Raw genomic sequence first — 27,764 nt, 5'->3', positions numbered from 1 at the left:
TTAACTTCTTTCCTACAAAACATACGAAATGCACTAGGAAAGCAAAATAGGAAGGAATTGACGGATAAAATGGTCATGAAATGTTATAAAAGTATGCAAAATAGGTTCAATTAGGGGACTAAATGTGCACAAATAATGTTCACATCATTAATTCATTGACTAGATATTTGGTTTTCTGAAGATTTTTAATTTGAATTTCGAACAAAGAGGATTGGGTTGGAGATGTGCTGTTGGCTGCCAGAGCTTTCACCTTAACTACGAACTGCATCTCCCGAATAGAGGGCAGTAGTCAGAAACGTATGCCCGCACATCAATAAGGAACTTATGCTCTTTCAATAGCATATATACCCTTCTGCATCATATGTTGGCTGCATTCTGTAATAGTTTTTCTGAACCTTAAATTGCTGAATGCGAGTCTCCATTCAGAAGGTGTTCTTTGAATACAATTATTTGTGTACTATGTAGAGAAAAACTCTTTCTACATTTATGAATTTACAAATCAAGATATGCATGAGTTATGAATAGGACAAATACATAAATAATAATAAAGGGACATATAGCAGATGGGCTGGTGCATTCACATATCTGCAAGTAAATGAAGTGCTGTTTCAACCAGTGAATGCATTGTTGTTCTGCACCTTCTTAGACCCACTGTCCCTGAAAATATGTTGAAACTTTCTAGCTCTGAAGTGGTGTTTAATACATTCTCCACTTCATTCACTAGTCCCAAATTCTTGAATATGCTTATGTTTGATTTTTTGTCTTTCATCATCCATATTGTGAGTTCGATGGTAAACCTACGAATCCTAGGACATCTGGTTGGTGGGTATTGGTGTTTCTTCAGAATCTCAACTAATACATTTGCTAACTCAATTTCTCTTATAACACCTCTCTGAAAAACCATGTTTGATTCTTCGCAAGTCATGAATTTAAAAGCACGCGCTGCTAACCCAACCATTACTTCCTGAAGTTTATTCTCTTCAGATATGATTCCATTAAGAACCTGTCAATCACAATATAAAGCATTCATTATTTTATACCAAACTGTGAGGCTGTAATTCAAAAATGACAGACGAAAGTGTGCGCTCGTCTTATATTGTGTAGCAACATGTCAATATAATTGTTGACTTCATACAGTTCATACAGAAGAAACTCTGTGTATTCTCCATACAAAGAAAGGCTTTGCACATCAACTCTCCCTTAATCCCTTACTCTGCCTTGGGCAGAAGTTGTTGAGGCGTCGGGATAATTGTTCTATTTCCAACGGAGCCGAAGGTTCACTGTTCTTCAGCTTTGAGGTATAACAAAACAGAGCATAATGCCACGCTAGATTGAGTGAACTTCTTATAGTCTGAACTCTGAAGTATCAACATGTTGATATAACTCTCATAACGCTAGACTCTGTTCGACAAAGGCAAAAGTTGCATACATCTAAGTATCTAACTCTCTTACCCACCTCTTTATAGGCAGAAGTATTTGAGGCATTTGGTTGTTGTAATCAAATAAATAAGATATTTCTCAAGAGCAAATAGGAAAACTTACAGTCGGTACTACAGCCGTGATGCCATTCAAATCCAGGAAGTAATCCTCTGCGCTGTAGGTGCACAGATTCCTTAATATTCTTGCAGCATTTACACGGAGGAGCGTAACATTAAGTGCTTCAACTAGTTTCTCTAGTGCACCCAGTTTCAAGATGCAGCGACAGTTGTGCTTGCTTTCCAATGCCAGCATGGCCAAAGCTTCTCCTGCTGCTGTTCTAACTTGTGCCTGACTTTCAGACATCCCATTCCTTAAGAAAATATTCATCAACTCCCTTAAGACTCCACCTGTGCCTCCAATACTCTCTGATGCATCATCTTCCATTCCTAAATTTGTGAGAATTTCAATTCCTAGTTTCTGTAAATTTGGGTGTTTCTCCCCGTACTTTAATATGTCTCGTATGTTGCTTACTGTGAAAACAATCTCCGCTATCTCTTTTCGGAGTTGTTTCCCTGTATTTCCTGTTGTACTTGCCAGCATTTTTATTACTTGCAGGGATCTTTTAACTGTCAGAATCTGAGACCTGGTGACATTCTCATCCTTTAAAAGCCTCTCTCCGGCACATGTAAAGTCTATAATTTTGGGTAGGAGACCCCTTGTGTTCCCTATTTTCCCACAGTTATCATGGTCTCGAGCGAGCTTTTTGAGAATTAAGAGTCCCAGATGATTAAAAGTCCAGAAACCATAGTGCTCCTGATCCACAATAATACTTTTTTCTCCAATTCCATCAATTGCCGGGCCTGAGATTCTGCTAACATACAACAGGGAAGAAATTGATTCCATAGCCCCGGGAATCCCTGCGACTCGAAGGGAATTCTGCTTTTTTCCTGCTAGTTTCGACAAGATTATTGCTGATGCATGCCTGATCTCCTCTTCTTGTGGGTCTTTCCAGTTCAGCATTTCAACTAATCTTTCAACAGCTGATGATGTTATCCCTATCTTTTGCAGGGTGTCATCAGCAAATCTCTCACTTGTCGAAAAACATCGAAGAATTCGAGCTCCCATTAGCTGCTCCTCTGGTGTATCTGAAGACAAGAGTTCCATGGCAAAAGAAACCATATCCATCTTCAGCCCATCAAAAACGCTTCCTTCCACACATCTAGAATAGGCATCATAAAAGAATCTCTTGACTGAGACTATTCCTGACGGTCCAAATTCACATTCTTCATTCACTTTTTCCAATACTTTACAGTAAATTACCTTCAACTCCCAGTAAAATTTTTCAAGCAAGAAGAAGGAAGCTTCCGCCAAAGCCAAACCATAGAAGATGAGCAAAGCGGCATTTCTGTTCCTTTTATCGCTATCATTCTTTTCTATTTCCCCAAAGTTTCGCTTTATGATCTTCATCATTGACAGAACTACACATGTGATTGCAGCTACTATCTGGAGCCACTGAAGAATCTTACTAATGTTCCTTGATACAAAAACTAATGAAGCATAAGGCAAGAGAGGAACATCTGAGCTGGCCCACCGCCTAGTTGCCAGGTTCTGAGCATCCCATTTGTCGCGTCTTGCTGTCCTTGTGATGGATGCTTTATTAATGTGTCTATCATTCTGAGTTTTAAATCTAAAAATAGACTTAAAACCCTTCCAAATAGTATTAGAGCTTGATTTTAATAGCCGAAAACTATTAATCCCGGCATCTGTAAGAGACCAGGTGGCTTGGTGCTGCCACTCAAGTTCATGGCTTCTACCAAATATCCTTCCTCCTTCAATCAACAGGATGATTGTTATGAACCAGAAATCAGTCTTGTCTAACGTGATTGCGAATCCACCAAGAAGAACCACAGTAGCCCATATGAAGCCAAGGGTTCCTAACCCAGTAGCTATCTTCTCAAGCACAGCTAGGCGTAGAGCAAAAAGGGTGAGCCTTTTTTCTGGGGCTCGAACCAATCCTGGTCTTGAAGTAGTAGGCCTTGTAGCACTACTACTATCTCGTTTTTCATTACTACTCTCGTTACTATTAGTTTGAGGCTCAAATATGGTAATGCTCTGTGTGTACGCATCGCTTAACCGTTTGAGGTCATTCATGTTCAACTGAACATCCCCGTCATCAGAGCTACTATGATCCATACTGTTTTTGTCGGGTTTAATCTGGATTGCTGACATGGGTTAGAACGCGGTTGGTTTTCAAGTATTAATCGCTTATATTAATCTGGGTTTGGATAGATATATGTTGCTAAGTGGGTGGGGGTGGGGTTATATGAGTTGAGATGAAGAGAAATGAACTTGGAGGGCACGTTTGATATGCAGGTATGATAAGGTAGAGTGTACACTTAATATATGTTGCTTCCTTTATGTGGTCATTTATTTCTGGACAAGCTGGTTTTCTGTTATATACACTACTTTTAGTTATCCTTTCAAGTTGAGCTAACGTCGTTTTCTTGCGTCAAGTTATTTCATGCTTCTCGTCCTCCAGGTACTTGCTTGTAAGAATGTTGATGATTAGATCATAGATATCATCATTCTTCACTTTTAAGCTTTTTAGCCTCCTTTTCACCAGAATTAAAAAGGTAATACTGTCATTATTTTTATCATCACCATTATCATTTTAAGCTTATGACGGACGGATATGCCCGCCCATCTTAAATAAAGTCAAACGTCTTACAGTTTAAATAGGTTGCACTATTATTTGTTCCCTTTAAATAAATTAATAAATTAATAATTGGTGGCAAAGTATACGAAATTGAAGTTAGTAGTGGTTAAAATAAAAGATAGGAGGATGTTGACTCTGTTATGTGACCGAGTTGTAAATTATAAGGTGCAAAAACATAATAGGGTCTGTATCATGCAATAAGTTGTTGAGCGTGATGGTTACCATCCAAAGGTCAAGTTCCCAGATGCCAAGTTGAATTTCGTTGAATAATCAATCTCATTGGACATTCCAGTATTCCACATTGATTTGTTGGTATTTATGTGAATCGCCAACTGCACGGCCCCTCCTTTCTTCTTGTTCCAAATTTGGGATAACACGCCTACTAACATCCAAACAGGATTACCGATTTCAGATTTTAATTACCACCAAATTATGTGGCAAATATTACATCTTGGTTGGAGATGCCGACGCCTTTTTTTTTTTTTTGGTTCCTTTTGACGTTTAATTGACCTAAAATGCCTTGTTTTATACGCATAGTTTCTAGGCTTAGTTTTATTAGCTTGTGACCAAACCAGGAATTTTCATTTGTCAAGCTCAAACATATTTCATGTCCTTTCTACTTCATATTACAGCTGAGTGTTAAGGATGTTGCTTCTTATTGCTTTTGGCGTCTTGTTCATCAATTCATCATACCCGCCATTAAAATTAAAATATTAAATAATCTTTATTAATGAAAAAAAGTGTTGGCAATATCCATTACAAACCGACTTTACAACGGTCTTACTATTTGCCTAATGTACACAAGTATTCCTTTCTAGTATAGGGATTTCACACGCCATCTTTCACATACTACTTCGTAAAGTAGCATTTGTCAAATGTAGTCTTGTACTTCGACCGTCTTACCATAAAAATTGCTTAAATACTTAGCTATCATAAAACTCCCTCAAAGTGTTTATTTATCTCTGCATTACGGCTTTTCCTCCTCAGTGCAATATGCCTACACAAAATCTCACTTTAGACGGACACTATCCGTCTAAAGTTATAGACGGGTCAAATATGTGACCACTTACATAATAAGACAAACAAATGGGATGGTGGGGGTTACTATTCACGCAAAAATGTGATTATTTGACCCGTCTACATCTTTAGACAGATATACCCGTCTACAATGAAACCAATTAATACGCCTTATGCCGAAGTACAAAAAGTGCAAAAGGGAGATACTGTACTAAGAGTAATTACAGCTTTAATGATGCTGAATTGTAGACGTAAGAATATTTGTGTTGGTTTTGAATAATGAAAAGAAACCGTACATTTGCATCACAAAAAAGATGGATAAAAGTAAGACAACTCATTCAACTCAAAATTGTATATTTAAATCCAACATAGTACAACAAGCTTAATAGAACCATAGCGTAAACCAAAGACTGGTTGGAGTTGCTAAACTTATTACCGTCTGTAGGTCATTCCTTCCCAAAAAGAAAAATCGTAATCATCACTTGGAGAAGTTTCTACAATCATCACTTGGTGCCTGTTCAGCAGACAAGCCAATATAAAATCAAAATCGTCAAGAGGATCAAGGATCTGTTAGCCCACAAACAAAACTAGTTGTGCAAGGCAGCAGATATTAGCTACCCAAGGAGGAAATCGTACTTATCTAAGAGATTAACCATTTTTTCTGATTGATTAAAAAATACGTAAATAATGCCACTTTTATCCTTCGCAAGTTAACTAGCTAACAATCAAGCTTTTGTTTTAAACAGTTGAACATTAATATCAAGGGTAGTATTACTAAAATTTGAAAAAATTAAACAAAAGAATCGACATCAACAAAATAAAACACAGATGCAAAGCAAGCAAATTTTTATCTACTTAACAAAGACAGGAATCCAAGTTATTCAGCTTTGTGACAGCACTTGTGAACAATCCAGCAAGATACAGATTTTATGGTGGTTCCATTTAAAATTCAGAATTCCGCACATACAAAATATAATGCAACTCCTTTGTCATGGATTTGGAAAATTTCACCCTTTGGCATGTAGGAAATTGAACTAACAAAGCCCCGGAAATACATTCCTGTGATGCTCAGACTGGAAGAGACGGAAAGACATCCAACTTAAGTGCTTAGTTTTCAGTTTAATTATCATTTTTAAAGTACAACGAAATAAAAATTCAATAAATTAATGAAGATAAATCTTGAAAAGTCAAGCCCTGAACAGGCATAATCAGATGTTAACACTGGCAAAACCGTGGCCATATTGCAATATCTGAGGTAGGCTTCGGAAAAAATAGGCAGAATAACTTCCAGCAAATGACAAGTTACTAAGAGCTAGAGGAAGACTGTGACTGTGACTGTAACTGGCCTGCCTTAAAGACTCGAAACAAAAGAAAATCACTATTACAGGAGTAAATAGCAGGAATGGTGATAGCAAGAAAATCCAATCAATGCAGTCCACTAATTCAATGATACTTCGGTGCCACGACAAAGGACCCACTAGTAAGGCAAGGAAAAGGGTCAATACATTCACAAATAAGAGCTTTACCAATTTGAATTGCAAATCATAACATAAAAAGTTCTCATGAAACTGTCAAAAAGAGGTGAAATATTAAAGAAAGGGTTGAGAGAACTAGAGAAGTGAAAATATGATGGCAACAGAGACAGGAATCAGGATAGGGGAAAAGAAGAGAAGCAAATAATTAAAAAGAAAATGTTAACGCTTACCATACAAATGAATTTTCCTCTACTTTGCCCTCAAACATTAATTCTTCACTTCTAAGCAGGCCCAAATAGCTTTCAATTAGTTACTTCATATCTATGTTTTCTGATGTCTTCTAACTTCAAGCACAATATTATCACTTCTCCACTAATCAATCCTTTCACATGGCCAAACCATGTAAAGCATTATGGCAAATCTCCTCTCTAAAAGATGAAATTTATATCTCAACCTTAATCATTTTATCACTTAAATAATCCTTTCTTGTATGGTCATAATCCAAGGTAACATATGCAGCTCCATCATATTTATCTTATTAAAATAACATAGTAACACCCAAAACATCATATAGAAGTGCAACTCTAATTTTCTTGTAATAGTATTTCCTTTCAATTTATACTTGTGTCAAGAGTCAAGACTTGAGATCACATCACTATTCTACTTCATCCAACCTATTTCAACTATATGAACCACCTTTTCATCAAATTTATTGTACTTCAGATAGTCGATCCTAAGCAAAAAGAAAATAAAAATAAAAATAGTGGACAATCTTCCTGTTCAAGATGTTCAAGATGATTGACCTGGCTTTTACACTGCTTAACTTAAACTCCACATATTCAGTTTCACTGTTTGAACCAATACCTCAAGATTTTAATGTTTCAATCCACAAATCCAACTTACATTAAACACCTTTCGTTTCATCAATCAACAAAATAAAGATGCACACACTATACAGAACGGGATATTCTCGAGTTGGAACTTGTTAATTCGTCCACAACTATGTTAAAGAGAAAATGACTCAGTTAATTAGTTATTTCGCCATGACTATGTAAAAGAGGGAATTAATAGTGCAAAACATTAATGCACTTCAACTAATAATACAAAACAATTTTCTCTTCCTAACATGATTTGGTACACTCATCCTGTCTCCTCAAACAGGGTCAAACATGTCTTCCATGATAACATATTCCTAAGAAAACGCCAAAACGACTCAGTGTATTTTAGGTGCGTTTGGCCAATGAGGCTCATTACTAAGCACTTTCTATATATTTTATTTCTAGATCTTTAATTGTGCCGTTTCTTAGCCCCATTATTCCTAACTTCTAATCTTTCACGTGTTGGCCAACATTAAATTTCTAAAAAGGGCAAAGTTGCTTAAAATTTTATTAGGAAAATAAAATTTTATTACCAAATATAGAGCGCTTGTGTCCAAAAGGCGCGCGCCTTCCCCTTGCACTTTTGCGCTCCGACCTCCTAACGCTAACGCCTTGATGCCCCTTGCGCCTCTTTAAATAAAGAACTAGTCAAGTGTAAATCATCTTCTAGAGTATTAAATTATCTACCGCATAAGATATATTACTTCCTCTTCTCGACGAAATATAAATGAGGTTCTCGAACTCTTCACTCTCCACTCTCTGATCCTTATACTTTGTTCAATTAGTATGACTTATTAGCTTGGCGCCTTGGCCATCAACTAATTGCATAACTTTGAACGTCGTTTGGTTTTTGCTGAAGTATGCTTCATTCACTCCAATAACATAAAAATATCGATATTCAAAATTTTTCTAAAATTTAGTGTTAAGTCTTTCAATTCTTCTCTCCACCACAAAATTTCAATATTTTATTTTTCCTCCAAAGTTCGCCAGTACTTCATGGCAAAAAAAAAAAAAAAACTAAACAAATAGCTTTGATGGGGAAACACAAGACAAGACCTGTCAAATTTGACCCAACCCGACCGAGCCGTTTTATTTAGGGTCAGAAGTCAGAACCCCTTTTCACCTGGAAATCTTGACCGCGACCTAATTGACCCTAACCGATAGGACCCGTAAATTTAGGGTTGAAACCGGACGCGAACAGCTCGACCCGTTGAGTTAAATATAAATCAAGAATTTTATGAAATATTATACTCCCTCCAATCCAATCCAAACTACCCACTTGCTTTTGGGTGGTCTTCGAGGCGACACTTTGACCGCGTTTTTCTTCCTTTGTATATAATTTTTTTTTTGCAAAAAATATAATTTATGAAAGATATTTTCATAATACAACTAAATATGTAAATTTTATCGTTCAAAGTTTTATAGTTTTTTGTGGATTAACGGTCAAATTTTTCAAAGTTTGACCTCCAAAAAGCAAGTGGGTAGTTTGGATTGAATTGGAGGGAGTATATTTTTTATATTTATAATCAATTTTTAATCAACTTTTATATCATTTAATAATAAAATAAGAGAAAATTGTTGATTACAGCCTTATAAAAACCATTTTTTGAAAATTACAGCCTTATATATTTTTTTTTGAAAATTACAGCCATAATATAATATTACTTCTGATCATAAATTACAATCCAAACAGTAACTCCGGCGGGAAATTGATGCCAATTTGAATTTTTGTGACTTAAGTTCATATTTTAAGACCAAAATACCCTTATCTTCAACCTTATAACCATCTTGTTCATCCCAAAATTAGATTTCACAGCTCATCTTCTCTTTAATTCTCCATTTCTTCAACAATATCACTAATCTAATTCACCCCCTTTATTCAAATTCTACCCTAGTCAATTTAATTTAATTGAATTCTAATTTTATTATTTCATTTTTACCTTAAATTAATTAGTATTCTTCATCATCAATTTTCCCCAAATTGAAAATAATTAGGGTTCATCATCAATCCCCAAACTAATTTTAGACATAAACCCTAAAATTTAATTCAATCAATTGAAAAACAACAAATTGGGTATGAAAATTATCTTAAATAGAACGGGATATGGCACAATTTGCCACTCGTGATCCGAGTCGTTATGTGATAATGAGGATTGATTACACTAGAAATTAGAGAAAGATTTGGGGAAATTTGTAGAGAATATGGGTGAGGAAGATGAGAGGGTTTGGGGTGAAATGAAATAGGTAAAGGATAGGTAAAGTGAAAAAAAATCTGGGTAAATAAGCAAGGGTATATCGGTCATTTTTTGACAAAATTCACTGGAAACGTCATCGTAATTTTCAAAGAAAAGTATAATATGGTCAAATTTTCAAAAAAAATATATAAGGTCAATTTTTCAAAAAGTGGTTTTTATAAGGCTGTAATCAACAATTTTCTCATAAAATAATTTAATTTTTATAAATGCTTTAATATAAGTACGGGAGGCGGGATCTCGTGAGTTTGGTTCTTACGGTGAGTTGTGAGTTTGGAAAATCTCAGCCATTGGATGAGGGTAGATATACGGCTGAGATGAATATCGAAATAAAATAAGTCGGTCCTCTTAAAACAAACTTTCGCAGTATCACTCATTCCCCCCAATTCAACTTTCTCTCTCCACTTCAACCATGGCAGCCAACCAAAATCAAAGCTCCAGCTCCGCCGTCGCCTTTCGTAGCCGTCAACCATGGCAGCCAACCAAAATCTCTTGACTGCTGTTTTAATTGCTTTTACATTCGGCCAGATTGGCCGCAAAAATCTTGACATGCCCAATTTCCTCACCCAACTGTCTCAGGTACCGCATGACCAGTTTCACTGTTTGAAGAAAGGAGTCCCTCATTTAGTTGTTTATACCGCATTCTTTTACTTCTCAATCTCGTTCTTTGTGGTTGCTGTGATTTTGAATATCATCTTCCTATATCACCCCGTAATGGGCTGTCAAAGTCATCATTCACAGCCTATCTTAGCGACTGGCATGGACGAGGTTGGGCTCTTTTGGCTGGCTTAACCTGCGCATTTCGTAATGGGCTTCAGTTCATGGGTGGCCAGGCTGCTGGATACACTGCAGCCGATGTTGTTCAGGTCAGTGAAAATGATATTTGGGTGAAGTGTAAACCCTAATTTTCTAGAATTTGGGTGAACTCGAATTTGGTGTTTGGAGAGGGAAGATAAAGAAATTTCTTTGCTGACTGGAAGGATATGTTCATTGATTGGTGGAATTTTCTAGTTCAGATATATCATGCTGTTGAAGTAAGTCGGAGAGCTTGTTTAGGTTTTGATTTCGTGTGAAATGTTTACCCTAATTTGTTGGCATTCGGATAAACTCTGAATTTAATTTATCTGAGCGAGTTTGCGTTTTTATTTGTTTGAGGGAAATTGAGGTTTAGGGGGCATCTTTAGTTCGTCTGCAGTAAGTTGAACCAAATTATTTGTATGGAGTTGGGAAATAGATATGCTTTGTAGATATTGGTACAGAAGTTGATTATTATGGGTTATGGCAAGGTAATCTTGATAGTGACAACTGAATGGGGATTGTAGTTTTTTCATTGTTTGTATCTAATTTGTTATGGGGTTTGAACTCTTTCAAGAGTTTAACTGCTGAACAAATTGTGTGTCCAGATGGGTGTTGTTATTGTTTAGAAAAGACCTGCGAAATTGTTGTGCATGTGGCTTCTCTCAGCTCAGCAAAATAATATATGATCCTGTGGACTATGTAACCAGAAGCTGGTTCATTATCACTTTTATTAAGTTTGCAATTGCCGAGTCTGAACCGGTTTACAAAATAACACCAAGCTTAGTTGCTGATCTCTATGGCGACTGGATTATGCCCTTGACCAAGAAGGTCCAAGTCGCGTACTTGCTGAGAAGGTTGGATTGAAGTTGGTGCTACTCTCCTAGTGCTAACTTGTATTGAATACTCAATTTGTGCTTGTTTTATTTGTTTATGACTTTGAACATCATCCTTGGTTTGATTTGAAGAAATGAAGTTGTTTAGCTTCTCTATTTGGCTTATATTTTTTTTCTCATGTTTTCTGGACAAACTAGCATATTTACGCGACTAATCACTTTCGAAGGCAAAAGCTTTTGATTGACCATTCTTACGACGGCTTCAACAAGCTGTGCAAAGCGGATGGGATATTTGTTTATGACTTTGAACAACACAATAACACCAGAGTAACACGTAGATCAACAAGTTGTACCAAAAAAAAACAAAAACAATAACACTACAATAACAGCACAATAACAGAAGAATAACAGCACAATAACATGTGGTAAAAAAAGAGAAAAAATCAAAGTAATAAAAAAAATCAAAGTGACTACGGAATAACATCACAATAACAGCACAATAACAGGTGGTAAAAAAGAGTAAAAAAATCAAAGTAGTAAAAAAAATCAAAGTGACACCGGAATAACATCACAATAACAGCAGAATAACAGTAGAATAACAGCACAATAACACGTGGTAAAAAAAAAGAAAAAAAAATCAAAGTCGTAAAAAAAATCAAAGTGGCACCGGAATAACATCACAATAACACCAGAATAACATCACAACAACATGCGGTAAAAAAAGAGTAAAAATCAAAGTAGTGAAAAAAATCAAAATAGTAAAAAAATCAAAGTGACACCGGAATAACATCACAATAACAAAGAAATAACGAGAATAACAAAATGAGAATAACACGTGGTAAAAAAAAAAAATCAAAGTCGTAAAAAAATCAAAGTGACAAATGAGAATAACATCACAATAACAATGAATAACAATAACAGCACAATAACATGTGGTAAAAAAAAAGAAAAAAAAATCAAAGTCGTAAAAAAAATCAAAGTAAAAAAAAACACAATAACAGCATAATAACAAGAGGTAAAAAAAATAAGAGTAAAAAAAATTTCAAGTAAAAAAAAATCTGGTATAAAAAGAAAAAGAAAAAAAGGTAACATAATGAGAAAATTAGAGAAAAACATAAGAGAAAAAAAATCAAAGTTGTAAAAAAAAAACATAATAACACGAGGTAAAAAAAATAAGAGTAAAAAAAATTTCAAGTAAAAAAAATCGGGTACAAAAAGAAAAAGAAAAAAAAGGTAACATGATGAGAAAATTAGAGAAAAACATAAAAGAAAAAAAAAAATCAAAGTTGTAAAAAAAACATAATAACACGAGGTAAAAAAAAGGAGATAAAAAAATTAAAGTAAAAAAAAAAAAGAGTAGCACTAGAAAAAAGAGAAAATAAGTAAATGACAGTGGTTTTATATGACATGTAAGATTAGATCTTGGCCATTCATCTCTAATATAATCTAGTGGTTGAGATTTCAAAGCGCAAACTCACAACTCACCATAAAAACCAAACTCACAAGATCCTATCTCTAAGTACGGTTCGTAATAAATATAAGTATAATATTAATATTGAATATGATTAATTATAAAAAAAATATACTTTTTCACCTTAAAAATGGTAAAAATAAAAGACGCCAGAAACTTTGACGTGTCTGACCCCTAAACCGGACCCGTGAGCCGTATAACTCCACAATATTCTGACCCGACTGCAGACCCGGTCTGCCCGACCTGTTTGACTGGTGTAAAATAGACACTAGATTATAGTAAGGAAGGAGCAAACCAGAGTGTTTGAAATTCAAAACACTAGATTATAGTAAGGAAGGCGAAAACTCTATAAAGTCATGGGCCCTTTCGCTGTTTTTTCAAATTGATTGGTGATGAATTTCAGAGAGGAACATTCAGGTTTTACCTCAGGCACTGAACGAGAAAAAGGCAGCCAAAATTTAATGTTCAAAAGAGGAAGACAAAGGCATAGAACGGGTTGCAAATTCAAAACAGTCACACCAGAACAACGCACATAGTCCATCATTGCATTTAAGGACCGGTTCATACTAACAGAAAAGCAAGACTAAACGATTTCAGAACCCTTGTAAGAAGAAAATTGCAACACTGCAAGAGCCTACAGAATTGATTCTTGCAGTATATCGTTTATGATGTTCAGTTTGCTAAAATAGAATCAGCCATTTGTTCTCAGAAGACCTGCTGATGTAGCAAGCACTTATGAATGTCAAAGTTCGCAATAAAACACGGTCAAATTGTCAATCTAAAGACTCTATCCCATGCTAAATGACATAAGCATTAAGTAGGACGTAACTACACAAAAAATTAAGAAAGTATTACCTTAGAAAACAAGATATTTGTACGCAGCTCGGATACACTAAATGCTCACATTCTTTTGCCTAACTTTAGCCTTCTCTGCATCGATTATAGACTCAACCAGCTTGACCGCAACCTCAAGCTGCCCTTCCGCATTCACAACCACATAGTCAAAGTTTCTAACATGCTTAACCTCCTCGCGAGCAGTAGCAATCCTAACTAACAACATCTCTCGCGTTTCCGTCTTCCTACCAATTAACCTATTAACCATGGCATATTCATTTTCAGCCACCACGAAAATAAAGACGGCAGAATTCCCTAAAATCCTCTTCAATGTAAGAGCCCCCTGAATATCAACCCTAAGCACAATATCACGGCCTTGAGCCATAAACTCCCTAATTTGCTGCTTAGGAATCCCTTTATAATCCCCGTACACCAAAGCATGCTCCAAAAGCTCGTCTTTTTGAACCATGGACAAAAACTGATCTTTTGAGACAAAGTAATAATCTTTCCCGTCAACTTCACCTGGCCTCATTGGCCTACTAGTTGCTGTCACTACAAAATGTATGTTCTCCCTTTCCTCCCTAAGTCTCTTAATCACTGCATCTTTCCCAACTCCGCTCGGACCGCTAATCACAATAATCAAAGGGTTTGGCGGAGGCACGGATGGGTTCGAACTAAAACTGGAACCGAGTGAGGATTCTAGTGCTCGGAGCACCTCCATCCGGTCAGCCTTATCGATATCGGGTATGGGAACGGAGACAGGTCGTCGGGCATCACCCATTTTAGAATTCGTTGAATACAATTTGTGGGACACAAATCTTGGGCGTTTCAAGGTCAATTTCCCTCTATTTTCACAGGAAATTATGCTAACAATTGAAGTATTTGAGGAAAAAGGTTTGTGAGAAGAAAGAAAGCCACGAAATATGGGAGAATTACAAAGTGGGTTGATCTCAGAATGAGATATGTAGTTACAAAATCTCCTAACAAGCATCGAAAAAATGCAAGAAAAGGTTGAGTTTGAGATGTGGATGTTACCTGTCTACCAGTGAAACTGAAATTGGAATTGGAATGTAAAGATTAAAGAAAAGACACTTGATTCTGTGCTCAATTTTGAGTTGAGAAGAAAAAAGTGGAGATGGTGAACTTCGCCGAAAAGGAATGGAGGGCCCTAATTTGCTCGACATACAAAGGATGCAATGCTCAAATGGCTGTTCGGGACACAAATTATCCCCTATAGAATGGGTGGAGCCGTGCAGACGTTTCATATGACCACTTTCCTCTTTATAAAAATGATTTTCTAGGTTATGCTCTTTTACATGCTTATTTTATCTTTTTATATACATCATATCATATCTATATCTATCTATCTATCTATATTAATAAAGGAAGTTTTTTTCGAGTGTTTATAGAGTCTCCAATTTTTATAAAACGCTTTTAATTTAAGAAATTATTTAAATAAGCAACAAAAATAAATTATTATCCAAATGTGAATTCTTATCTCGAATGTATACAAAAAAGAAAATAAAAGATTAGATGAATGTAGACATCTGTGATCTACCTATAATAAATAAACTATATGATTAGTAGTGTTCCTGTCATGCACATACTTCTTATAGAGTTATAATTGTTGTAATACACCTTACCTCATCCCTATATAAATGGTAATAGCTCAACAAATCTTCCCACAAATTTTCTCACGCTTTGTTTTAACATATATCAATATATGTCGTTTCTCATTCTAAAAAAATAGAGTTCCATGCTCCTTTATTTGTTTGCTTATAGCCTTACAATATGTATGTTTATGTTTATTTACTAAACAATTTAGTGTGTATCGCAGGGAATAACATATATGAAGACTAATACGGTGTTCAGTATTTGGAGTTTCGACGGCTGCGGACTCGAGGAGGACCGAGATTGGGTTCTTTAGCCTTCAAAATTCCGTTTCATTGGTGTTTGTACCTTAGTATATGTACGTTTTTTTTAACTGGAATCATGTTGTAGCTTTAATTCAAAATATAATTTTTTCTGTGTTTGTATTCTAATCGCGTAGAAAATATCTATACTTTTCGCTTTTCAGTTTGTATTTTGGTTGGGGTTACGATGTTAAACTCCTCAATCTTCTACTCCCTTACATTATCTAATGCGCCTCTTTAATGTTTTATCGTAATATAGATTTTTGTATATTCTCTTCTAAAACGGAAATGCTAATAGTATATAAAACGCATTGTCAATGAAAACATCGAAGGTCAACTACGTATATTGTTCACCTTGGTTATGCATAGTAATTTAAATATGATCATATTTTGTTCTTTGAGCAACTAAACAAATTGTTGAAAGATCCTGTTCATACATCGATCTCTTGTGTGTGAGATGATAAGTATTAAGAGTTTCTTTCGTTTCACAACTTTTTCTTTTGTACCACACAAATTCCTCTCTTTTTTCCTATGTACTCCGTATATATCCTATTCTCCATGCCAGATATTTAATTGTAGCATATTCTTAGATTAATCTATGAATTACTTTTCTAAGGCCTAATTCTTCGGTTTCTTTTATATTATAGCGATTCTTGAGACTGACTTAGATCAACTTTAAGTGAATGAGCAACCACAAAGAAGTACATATGCATTACAAATCGAGCTTTGCTAGATGTCTTGGTCACTTCGGTAAAATTAAAGTTAGTAACGTTCCGTATAGCATATATGAATGCATGATATATACATTGTACTTCGTAGTACTATATTAGTATATTGTCATCTATTTTTCTTAACATATACAATAATGTTTATAAAAGTAAATTAATAGATTATAATCATGACTTAATGGCAAAGTAGAACAAAGAAACTTGGGGACGATGGACGCTCCAAATTTATTGGTTGTAGTCTTCGGCACGCAGAGATCAAATCGTATTTGTGCATGAAAAAATATTGGTGTACGGAGGTTTCATATACAAATTCTTATTTAAGATGAGACATACCGTTTTAAGTTTAAGACGGGTCAAACATATATACCAAATCATAGGGCAAGTTATCTAGGTATCAATATGTAATAGTATTTGACCCGTCTTAAGTTTAAGACATATATTACATATCTTAAACAAGACTTATTAGATTTCATATAAGTTTATTGTAAAACGAAGTACCTTTTTCGGTCGATTGTAGAGACTCTAGCTTTTGTCAAATATTTATAAAGATGTGATGAGAGTCTAATATTGTAGAGAAGATAATACAATTATTTAGCTACAAATTATAAGGAGAAGAACGACCTAAATGTCAACACGTAATCAGTTATGTCATATTGCATAGTAAAGGGTAAGTTCATAAATACTCCGTATGTACCAATCGTTGGTTGGCGCAGTGGTAGCATGAGGCTGCGCTTGGTAGGGAGGTCTGCGGATCGATCCCCCACAACTGCGATTGGGAGGGGTTTAAATACCGTAATCCTTGGACACGCCCCGAAATCCGGATTAGTCGGCCCAATGTGGTTCGGATTACCGGATGGTTTAGACCAAAAAAAAAATAAATACTCCGTATGACAGTAATAGTGTTTGTGTAAACTTCAAAACACAGCAAAGTAATCCTTATTATGGTTAAGAGTCTAAGATCAATTACAACACAACTTACCTATATAGTTATGTTGCTCCTATAATTTAATAAAGTGATTTTTAAGAATTAAAGAGTGACGTAAAGAAATTCCCAAGCAGCTATGAGTATATGACTATCACCCACTCTTATATCTTAGCTTCATTGGTTGCACACAAAGTTAGAGACAAGATAGGTCTGAAAGCTTTGCTGCTGTGTTTACTCAGTGAAGTTTGAATTAAGTCTTTACATGAGCGAGCCTTAGTATTTGTAGTGTTTTTTCTTAATGTAATTCAACAACCGTTTATAGAACATAATATTACAAGTGGCTCGTGCATCGCACGGGCATTAAATCTAGTATAAGAGAGTTTTTTCGAGCGATCTGAGAGCGTCCACATCATCAAAAATCAATTTAGGAAAGTATAATTTTTGATGTAAAAAATAAAGTAGAGAATCTTTTAATTATTATAATATGTATATTTCCTAAATTATATTCAAGTGATATTTCTAATTTTTATATCAAACTTTTACATTTCATTTGCCAAAAAAATATCGTTAAAAAAATTATGAAAATAATATAATTAGCTTTGTGGTAAAAAAAATGCTATCATTAGAGTATAAATTTCATATTATTTGCACATATTAAAGATGGTGTACTTCTTAATATGTAAAATTGTGTATTTTTTAGTATGTTTTGTCTCATATTGGAAAATAAGTAGGTGTGGTGAATATACTACATATAAATAGTAGAATTGTCCCACATCGAAAGATTAGTATAAGGTAGTGTGATCCTATGATTATAAATAGGAGACATATTTGGAACTTATGTATCAACCCAAAATTTTTTGAGTCTCATAAATATTGTTTTAAAGAGCTCTCTTAAGATTTTCTATTATTATCTCTACGATATGATATAAAAAATAAAGTGGAGATTCATGATAACTACTCGGGAAAGAGTTAAGAACATGAACAAGGGAAGCAAAAATCACTTAATGTTGGTGTCACATAGGCAACCTATAATGAACAATATTACAACATACACAAAGTTAAAGCACAATACAAAACCAAGAGTTTTACTAATGGTTGTCTTCTAAGACAGTACAAAACTAAAGATTTTACTAATGGTTGTCTTGAAATGCACTAATAGAGCGTTAATGTGTCGTTATATGTACGATATAGAGATCCCTATCTAATAATCGTCGATCGAGACTAAGTGGTTTTACCTTCAAAGAAAAATAATACGTATACAATAATGGTTTTTTTTAAAAAGAGACATTTACTTCTTGGTATGTTATATGTTTCACATTGAAAAATAATGTAGGCATGATGAACATAGTACGTCTAAATAATTAAATTATGTATCTCACATCGAAAAAATAGTATATAAAAGATATGTACTTTTTAGTAGGGTGAAATTTAAATAGGAGGCATCCTAAAAGATATGTACTTTTTAGTATATTATATGTCCCACATTGAAAAATAATGTAGGTGTGGTGAATATATTATGTATAAATAATAGAATTGTCTCATATATATACATTTTCTATATTATATTAAAGTGATGTTTATAATTTTGATATAAAAACTTTATATTTCATTTGACAAAAAAGTATCGTATGAAAATTATATAATTAGATGGTGACAAAAAAATGCTATCATTAGAGTATAGATTCTATTATATTTTCTCATTATTAAATCGAGTTGATGTCAAAGTAGGTGCGAAAAAAATGGTGTACTTAGTATGTTATGTGTCCTATGTGTGATGAATATACTATGTATATATATTAGAATTGTCCCACATCGTAAGACTACCATAAGGCAGGGTGATCTTATGATTATAAATAGAAGTCATAACCCAAAATCTTTTGAGTCTGTTAAGTATTGTCTTAGAAATCTCTTAAAGTTTATATTATTATTTTTTACCTATAGATTTTATATGTCCCACATTAAAAAATAATGTAGATGTGGTAAATATACTACGTTTAAATAATATAATTAGAATTGATTAAAAAAAATTCTATTATTAGAGTATAGGTTCATATCATTTGCTTATATTTTAATTATGATAAAAAAAATAGAAAACAAATGTATGAATATTAATAGATAATATAGTATTTGCTTATTATTAAATCGGGTTGGAGTCGAATTAGGTTCAAAAAATATGGTGTACTTTTAAATATGTTATTCGTCTCACATTGAAAAATAATGCAGGTGTGATAAATATATACTACGTATAAATAGTTGAATTGTCCCACATCAGAAGATTATCATAAGGTGAGGTGATCCCATGTTTATAAATAGGATTTATCCTTGGAACTTAGGTATCACCCCAAATATATTGAATCTCTCAAAGTATACTTATTATATAAGAGACTTTAAACATAATCTTGAATTAAATGTTAAATTTTTAAAGTTGTAACATTTTTTTAGGTGGGAGGAAGAGCGATAAAATGGTAAATATTATAACGAAAATTTTTCATTGTACCCTCGAATTTTGGTAGATTACACATAATACCCCTAATTTTAAGTTTCTACATATAATACCCTTGTGTTTAATTTTTTCATAATGTTGTTACTCCTATGAGTAACTGAGCATGTCATACTATTTGTGTTTTATTATTTAGGTATTAAATGTTAGTTTATTAAATAAAATATGGAATTAGGAATTAGATGATGAACTGTTTGTGTAATAGATAACAAAAGAAAAAGGAGTCACAAGTCATAGGAGTAATGACGAAAGTTGTCAAATGGTATTCTGGGAAAGAAAAAGGTGAACACATGGGTATTATTTGTAGAAACTTAAAATTAGGGGTACCATGTGTAATCTATCAAAGTTCAAGGTTACCATGAGAAATTTCCAATATTATAATGATATAGTTAATTAAATTTTCATTTAAAAGAGAGAGATATTCGTACCAATAAAACAAGAAAGGGGATATTATTCTTTAATTGTTATTTTATTAACATGCCATCAAACTTAACGTTCATTTAACAACCTTTACATTAGGGGGTACCATAGGCAAAAAAGTAGAACCTTAAGGGTACCATAGGCAGATTCTTAAAAGTAGGGTAACATGGAAAATCTGATAAAATTAAGGGGTACCACGGGACATTTCCGTATCTCAATTATGATAAAAAAAAATGAAGAAAAACAACGTACAAATATTAATGGAGAGTACTTGATCATATTACTAAATTTAAATATAACTATTATATATAATGAGTAGCAATTGTCCGTATTCGGTATTCGGGATCTGGTTGGATGTCGAACTAAGTGCAAAAAAAGATGGTCTAATTCTGAGTATGTTATTTGTCCCATATTGAAAAACAATGGAGGTTTGATGAATATATACTACGTATAAATAGTAGAATTGTCCCACATCAGAAACATAATCCAAGTTTGGTGAATATATTACTTATAAATAGTAGAATTGTCCCACATCGAAAGATTAGTATAAGGTGGGGTGATTATATGATTATAAATAAGAGTTAACCCACGTATATATTAATCTTTTATTTTTTTTGAAAGAGATATTTTAATAATATGTAAACAAATCATTAGACATAGAATGTAAACATTAAACTCTTATAACATTTTTTTTTCATTATAAATAAGTTAATTACCCCGTTGCAACGCACGGGCATTCAAACTAGTATTATAGGATTTTTTGTCAGAAACTATCTTTTATTTAGGGTCATTTGTGAACAACTACCTTTCATTTTATTTTTGGCTTTCAACTACCTTTCATTTCTTCATTTTGCGAAAGACTACCAAAAATCCACTTCCGCCGAAAAAAGTCAACTTTTCGGCGTTGACTTGCTCTTTTCTCCCTTTTTCACACATAAAACCCATATTTCTCCCTGTGTTCACCCAACAAAATCCGAAAAAGCTCATCTCCATGCTCAACACCTTATCAAAAGTTTGTTCAAAGCAATACCAACGCATTAACCATCTCAATCTCCATCTCCGTCGTCACCTTTACTACCACTTTCACCTTCACCCTTACAGTTCAACAACCTACTATCCATCTAAGTCATATTAAAGTACCTTCTTTCTCTCTTCATGGTAAGATGGAAGGTATACGAAACTAATAAGATAGTATAGCACACAAGTGATCCTAAGAGTGAATCCATGATTATTTTCGAATAATTAACACTAGAAGTTAATTTTGCCAACAAGGCCATAATAGATCATTATTGGTGAAGAATTATTTACCATGTTAAGGGTAAGAGATAAACAAATTGAGGTGATTAATGTTGGATTTAATCAATCTTTATCATCGATTATTAAGGTTATGAAGTAAAGAGTTAGATTCAACATGAAATGGTAAGTCAATGCCGGAAAGTTGATTTTTTTTCGGCCGGAAGTGGATTTTTGGTAGTCTTTCGCAAAATGAAGAAATGAAAGGTAGTTGAAAGCCAAAAATAAAATAAAAGGTAGTTATTCACAAATGACCCTAAATAAAAGGTAGTTTCTGACAAAAAACCCTATATTATATTAAAGCAACAACCGCCAGCTCCTTTGATCGCCACGTGTCACAACACATTAAAATGCCACGTGTCATACTCTGTAATTTAAAAAAAAAAAAGTGCAATCACGTAAACAGTTAAATTACCAAATTTTATGTCCTTCAAATCCGGGATTTAGTAGCAATTTTTATTAGTATTTTCAAACGTGATTATTATTATTAGAAATTATTAGAATGTAATCTTTTTTAAAAGCAGTATATAAAAACTTCAGAAGGAAAGTTGCTAATTTTAAGTTGATTTGGGCGCAATTTTAGGAGAGAATTTTTGTACAATATTATTCTGTTACCTATTCAAAATATCAATCTCGCACCGAAATTCTACCGCAAGTTTAGTTTTAGGATAGATTAGAATGTAATCTTTTTTAAAAACAGTATATAAAAACTTCAGAAGGAAAGTTGCTAATTTTAAGTTGATTTTGGCACAATTTTAATTTATACAATATTTTTTGATTGATTTAATTAAGAAAGGCATAGTTGGAGATGTGGTCAGTTTTTATGCAATCAAATCAAAAGAATAAAAAATCCACGGTTGATCTGGTCTAATTAAGGTTAGTAGATATGCTTGCCTAAATTTGTTTTCATTTATCCGAAAATCTAGCCCACAATTAAGCAACTAAATTCATTTTTTTTTTGGTGAGATTATATTAAAGGGTATATCCTTGCCTAAATTAACACGAGTGAGTATAGGAAATAATCTTATCTTCTCTTATTTTATATACTCCTACTAATTTTGTGATATCGGTTTATAGGAATGATAATGATTAATTCCAAAAAAACATATGGAAAAAAATGCACAGTTTGTTCACGTAAAACAAATGAGCATCTAAAATGCTCAATGTAAATGTTACAAGAATAGGTATCCTAGAGCTTTTGGTACAAATTATCATCATCAATTTCCCTGCTAATTGCTTATTCTATACATATATGATTGTTAATGCAGTAGATTTTTTTTCATATGTTCACGTTTTTGTGTTTGTTTATTGTGCTTTGTTTTTCCTTTTAATGCAGGGAACATAAGCAATAAGATCGAAAAGCATGACTAACATCTATACACGATTACATGTATATATTTTTTTTTTAATTTTTTTTGCGTAATTAACCACCTTGAATTTCTATTTACAGGAGTTCGTCCCTTCATATTTTTATTCTATTTTGTTAGATTCATCATCCTATTCAAGAACTACTCACCAAAAAAGCGGATAATTGATTTAGAGGCGGGACTTCAGTATAAAAAGATGAGTAAGTTTATTCAATGATATTACTCCATGCTCAAATATGTAGAGAATAAGGAATCAGCAACTCAACGTTCCTATGATATTAACATTAGTACTCACACATTTAGAGAACAGATCGATACAACACGAAATTTGGGCAAGCGGGGTTGTTTCATCGCAAATTCCTTATTTTCTACCTTTATGAATGGCTAAGACAGCTGATTATTTTCATACGTATGTTTATTTTTTGTTTGTGTTTATCATGCTTTGTGCTTACTATTTTGCTTTTTGTGTAATTAATAACCTTGAATTTCTGTTTACATGAATCCTTACATCTAAGACTATCTACCTTTTTGATTTTATTTGGTTATGTTCATCAATTAATTCCAGAACTACACCAAAAAAAATGTCGAGAATGGGTTTAAATGCAGTTAATGTATTATACAACTGGTTGAATATACAACTTATTCATTGTAGTTGAGCTTTGTTATAAAGTTATCGAGCTCTACTTACAAAATTATCGAGCTATGATACAAATTTATTGAACTTAATAGAATAATTATTAAGCTCAATAACTTCGTAAAATAGCTCATTAACTTGTAAAATAGCTCAACAACTTTGTGTTAGAGCTCAACAACTTTGAGGCGGTTGTACAATGCTACTATACAACTGGTTGTAGGATAGTATTTGTGGTTTAAATGCGGGATTCCACTAACAAAGATGAGTAAGTTCATTAATTAACTGTTCCATGTTCAAAAGGCATTTACATGACGTTTACGATTAATGCTCAACAAATAATGGTCTTATGAGAGGATAACATCTACATATTAATACATTGAAAGAAACAGTCCGATACAATGCAAACATGTTCATGGTACGAGAATGATAAATTACATGTTACGATGATTAGAACCAAATACGGCCTAATTTGTTTGTCAAGTAGGCTGTGTATAACATATTAGGAAATGATTTTCTTTTGCCGGATCGTCGTGTAAATTTGTATTAAGATGTTTACAAGAAAAAATTATTGTCATACTTGGCATTAAAATATTTGTAGAGCTTACAAATAGTCTGCAACACATACACACACACACACATGTTCAGACGACTCCAATTTTTTTATATTCAAGCTTCAACAGTGTATTTATTTCTCCCTACATTTTGGTCGTTTGTTTAACTAAAGATGGTAGCGAAGAGGAAGATGCAATAAGCTATCAACTTTCCCATTCTCATGATTTTGACCGTATTTTCTTTGGTATATATATTTTCATATTTGGTCCAACTTTTAAGACAGTTTTTCTACTTAATAAGCACAAACTAGACCAAATAATTAATTTTAAGAAAGTTCACTACAATAATGTTGCTATGCACATTATAAAAAATAATAACATACTAATAATGCAACTAAATATCATTTAATTTGTACAAGCACAAACGTTGCGGGGGAATTTAGTGGATACAATAAAGTTCAATTAATGAAGAATAAGGGTGCAAAGTTGATACCATCAAGTTAACTGATATTGAGTAAGTTTGTATATAAACCCAATTGCAAAGTGATCGATATCATCTTCATTTTATCCTTATTCTTTGCATAGTAAGTGTCCTATCGGTCATTATTTTATGAATAAATATGTTCAATCTCCTATTTTAAATTATCTCAAGTTAACTGTGTTGCATGACAAAATGAATTACATTATTCAGAGGCAAGTATCATCATGACTTAATTAACAAAAATAAAAAAATTAGTATTTGGCGACTTAAAAGGCGAATGAATCCCGTTGATGGTGGGATGAAGGTCGTGATAAGGAAGGGGTCGCTATGGGTTGGTGATTATGGGGGCGGGGAGTTGCATAATGTTACGAGAAGGGTTAAGGATCATGCATGGGGTGAGCTGTGATAATGGTTATACTGGAGGTATGGTGGGGGACGTATGAGAGAGTGGAGGCAGAGGGGGTAGGGTATTTGGAGGATGTAGGATATGGATTGTAGGGTGGTGGTTGGTTTTGGGGGTTTGCTGAGATATGGGTTGAGAGGGGCGTCGTGGCCCGAGGTGTTGGGTGTGGTGACCAATGCGGTGGAGGGTCTATTGGTGGGTCATGAGGTAGTCGGTTAGTGATGGCGAGCATTGCTTCTAGGCGTCCAGGTGCTGGTGGGTGGGAGAGGAAATGAGAAAGAAGGTAGGGAATTGATAGAAGAACAAACAGAAGGGGTAATATGGTAAAAAAACACACAATAATGAGTAAATTTAAATGTATATTGCCTAAATAAACATGTTTTGAAATCTAAAATAATTTTTTTTCACTTTTCAGATTTCACCTCTTATACGTGAAAAACTCGAGAAAAAAAATGCAGAGTACTTCGAATAAAATTAAGGCAACATAAAATTATCAAAAGTGGAGGTAGATAAAGTAAAATTTTCTAAAATTTAGTAATTTACTAAATCCAAAAATACGTAAGTTTTTCTTTTAAAAATACTTTATATTACCACCAGTGCACTGCACGGGTTCAAAATATACATTTTTTTACATTTTTATTCTTGTCATTATTTCTCATCTCCCTCACCCAACACCAATTACCCACATCATCGTCACCACCAATTATACTTTGAGTTTGTCCTAACGGAGTCGGAAATGTTTCTAGATTAAAGTTTTTTGTCGTTATATTAGGGTGTTGCATGACTATTTGGTTTGTTTCAAATGCACATGTTCTCAGTCTTACGAGTCTGCACAAATTGTTGATCTACAAAGGCAGAGGCTTTGTAATGGCACACGTTTAATAGGTTCACTTTTCTCTAAATCAAGCCTTCTACATTCTAGCAATTTCACTACTGTGCACCAGTGCACCACCCTCACCACCTGACAATCTATCAACGTGTCAGCACCAACAAACCACCAATATACCAAAAACCCTAATTTTGTCCTTTAACAAACAAATAGCTAAGCCTTGGCTAAACCTTGGAAATCTTAATGTCATAATGCCTTTCAAATTCTCCTAGCCATTATCCTAGTGCAATAATTCTTGCTAAAAAAAACGCCTATATTGTGGCAATTCCACCCAGAAGGTAATGGTTACTCCTACAACGTTATCATGTAAAAAAAGTTTGGAATCCTGGGTTACTAATTGGTGGAACCCCATCCCACCCTATCCTTAATTGAGCAAACGAGAGAACATATAATCTAAAGATCAATCGATTTACCATTCCCCAACGTGTATTACGTATATAATTTGCTTTTCTTTCAGAGGTATTGATGGAAAGCTTAGTCGTCACGCTCTATCAAACAATATTATATTCCAAATAACAACTAGCAAGTGTGTAAGTCGGAGTCGATCTATGGGATGGTGTGCTTTGGGTTCTAAGTCTATCTATCCTAATCATGCTAGTGTCACAATTATTAATTGGGTGGGTTTGTAGTCTAAACTAATAAAAACAGGTAAATAACAAGAAATAATTCAATAAAAAGGAAAACTAGGATGAGTGGGTTCATATGGGTGGCTAAGGTAACTAGTAGGTTGGGTTGTTGAACTGTAGTCTTACTTAGGCAAATGGGTTGAGTCTTTCGATCTAACAATTGCACCATAGACTAACACAAGCTAGCTTTTGGCGTACATAAGGTTGGTCTACTAACATTATGCAAGTTCTAATACAATCCAAGGCTCTCGATCTTATGGGTGTGCATAAACAAGTAGAGAATCATACAATTATCAAATAAGCATTTCATCAAACATGTAGTGTGCATAAGTTAGAAGTGAGACAAGTATTCAACAATTTAACCGAACAAACAAGGATTAGCCCTTAATTCTACCCATAATTCCCTACTAATCCGAGCAAGTTCGTTGATGCGTGTATTTTATATAAGGTTTTTACCTCATTTTTACATGCATTTCTGTGTTGTTTATGTGGCATCAAGCTACAAATGCCCCCGAATAGCCTACTTTGATTTGTCTTGTGTAAATTGCAGGTACGGACCAGAAAGTAGCAAAATCGAGCCTAAACTTGTCCCATTCGCATGCATTTTGGAGAATAAGGAATCGGAGCCTGGAATCCATCACTTAGAGATGCATGGAGTAACCTCGGAAGGTGCCAAGGAGTCCAAACGTGCTAATATAGCTCGATCGACCAGTTTTGCTACACTATTTGGTCGATCGAATGCTTTATCCATCAAAGAATCACTCGATCGAGTTGTTCTGTTACTTGATCGAAATGGCTGATATAAGGAGTACTCGATCAAATTCCATTTCTATTCGATCGAGAGGATTTTCAAGGCTTGTCCTCGATCGAGTGGTTTCATTTCACTCGATTGAGAGGCTTTGTGCTTTAAGCGTGCTTTAGTCTAATTTTTGTGTTGGGCTTTGTAAATTAGATATAAGCTAGGTTAGTAGTACGAGAGACGATAACGACTTCTTCTCCTCTCTTCACTTCGATACTCTCTTCTCTATTCTATATACTCTTCTCTTAGAACCCTAACTTGGATTTGGCTACTTGTAATCGGTATTATTGCTCTTTTCTTAATCTTAATCTTTTATTGTTCTTTATTTTCTCTCATTTAGTCTTCAATTATTATTGTTAATCTCTCTTTGTCTATTGTCATCATGCTTAATCTTCATTGCTATTGTACTGTTGTTGCTTGTTCGATAATTATGCGTAGCTAATTCCCTCGCTAAGACATAGGGGAGCCATGACCTTAAGGAATTTGTGAATTAAGTGATTAGATTTAATGCGAAATTGATCTATGTTGTTAATCGCTATATT

At 33.9% G+C, this 27,764-nt stretch overlaps 2 protein-coding genes and 1 long non-coding RNA gene across 6 annotated transcripts; 1 reads left to right on the top strand and 2 right to left on the bottom strand.

Moving 5' to 3' along the window:
- Window positions 1-401: 401 nt before the first annotated feature.
- Window positions 402-3,844, bottom strand: LOC141639467 (uncharacterized). The gene is made up of 2 exons (XM_074448586.1): window positions 1,543-3,844; window positions 402-1,003 (listed from the first exon to the last, which is right to left on the bottom strand). Exons 1-2 carry the CDS (start codon window positions 3,646-3,648, stop codon window positions 578-580), a joined length of 2,532 nt encoding a protein of 843 aa, XP_074304687.1. The 5' UTR covers window positions 3,649-3,844; the 3' UTR covers window positions 402-577.
- Window positions 3,845-4,834: 990 nt separating this feature from the next.
- On the bottom strand, window positions 4,835-14,967 carry LOC141639465 (guanylate kinase 3, chloroplastic). Of its 4 annotated transcripts, XR_012542539.1 has the most exons (4): window positions 13,715-14,967; window positions 6,858-7,055; window positions 5,589-5,666; window positions 4,835-5,168 (listed from the first exon to the last, which is right to left on the bottom strand). XR_012542539.1 is itself a non-coding variant. In XM_074448584.1 (2 exons), the coding sequence occupies exon 1, from the start codon at window positions 14,682-14,684 to the stop codon at window positions 13,752-13,754; it is 933 nt and encodes a 310-aa protein (XP_074304685.1). In that variant the 5' UTR covers window positions 14,685-14,966; the 3' UTR covers window positions 5,431-5,666; window positions 13,715-13,751. The 4 variants fall into 4 exon arrangements, 1 of the variants encoding a protein (XP_074304685.1); XR_012542537.1 differs by lacking the exon at window positions 6,858-7,055 and having other exon boundaries at window positions 13,715-14,966; XR_012542538.1 differs by lacking the exon at window positions 4,835-5,168 and having other exon boundaries at window positions 5,431-5,666.
- A 7,506-nt stretch (window positions 14,968-22,473) lies between these two features.
- On the top strand, window positions 22,474-27,555 carry LOC141639464 (uncharacterized). Its single transcript, XR_012542536.1, has 3 exons — window positions 22,474-22,656; window positions 22,923-23,039; window positions 26,974-27,555. It is a non-coding gene; the product is annotated as an uncharacterized LOC141639464 (long non-coding RNA).
- Window positions 27,556-27,764: the final 209 nt, after the last annotated feature.

Source organism: Silene latifolia, unplaced genomic scaffold (assembly GCF_048544455.1).
Source record: "Silene latifolia isolate original U9 population unplaced genomic scaffold, ASM4854445v1 scaffold_402, whole genome shotgun sequence".
Taxonomy (NCBI): Eukaryota; Viridiplantae; Streptophyta; class Magnoliopsida; order Caryophyllales; family Caryophyllaceae; genus Silene; species Silene latifolia.
The sequence above is the reverse complement of the archived record's forward strand: the minus strand, read 5'-3'. Positions and strand labels throughout refer to the sequence as shown.

What these genes read in the sequence shown, in the direction of transcription:
- LOC141639467 (XM_074448586.1), bottom strand. Translation starts at nt 3,648, where the DNA reads ATGTCAGCAATCCAGATTAAACCCGACAAAAACAGTATGGATCATAGT. An exon ending in TCACGGCTGTAGTACCGACT is followed by an intron (nt 1,004 to 1,542) that starts GTAAGTTTTCCT and finishes TGTGATTGACAG; the next exon opens with GTTCTTAATGGAATCATATC.
- LOC141639465 (XM_074448584.1), bottom strand. Translation starts at nt 14,684, where the DNA reads ATGCTTGTTAGGAGATTTTGTAACTACATATCTCATTCTGAGATCAAC.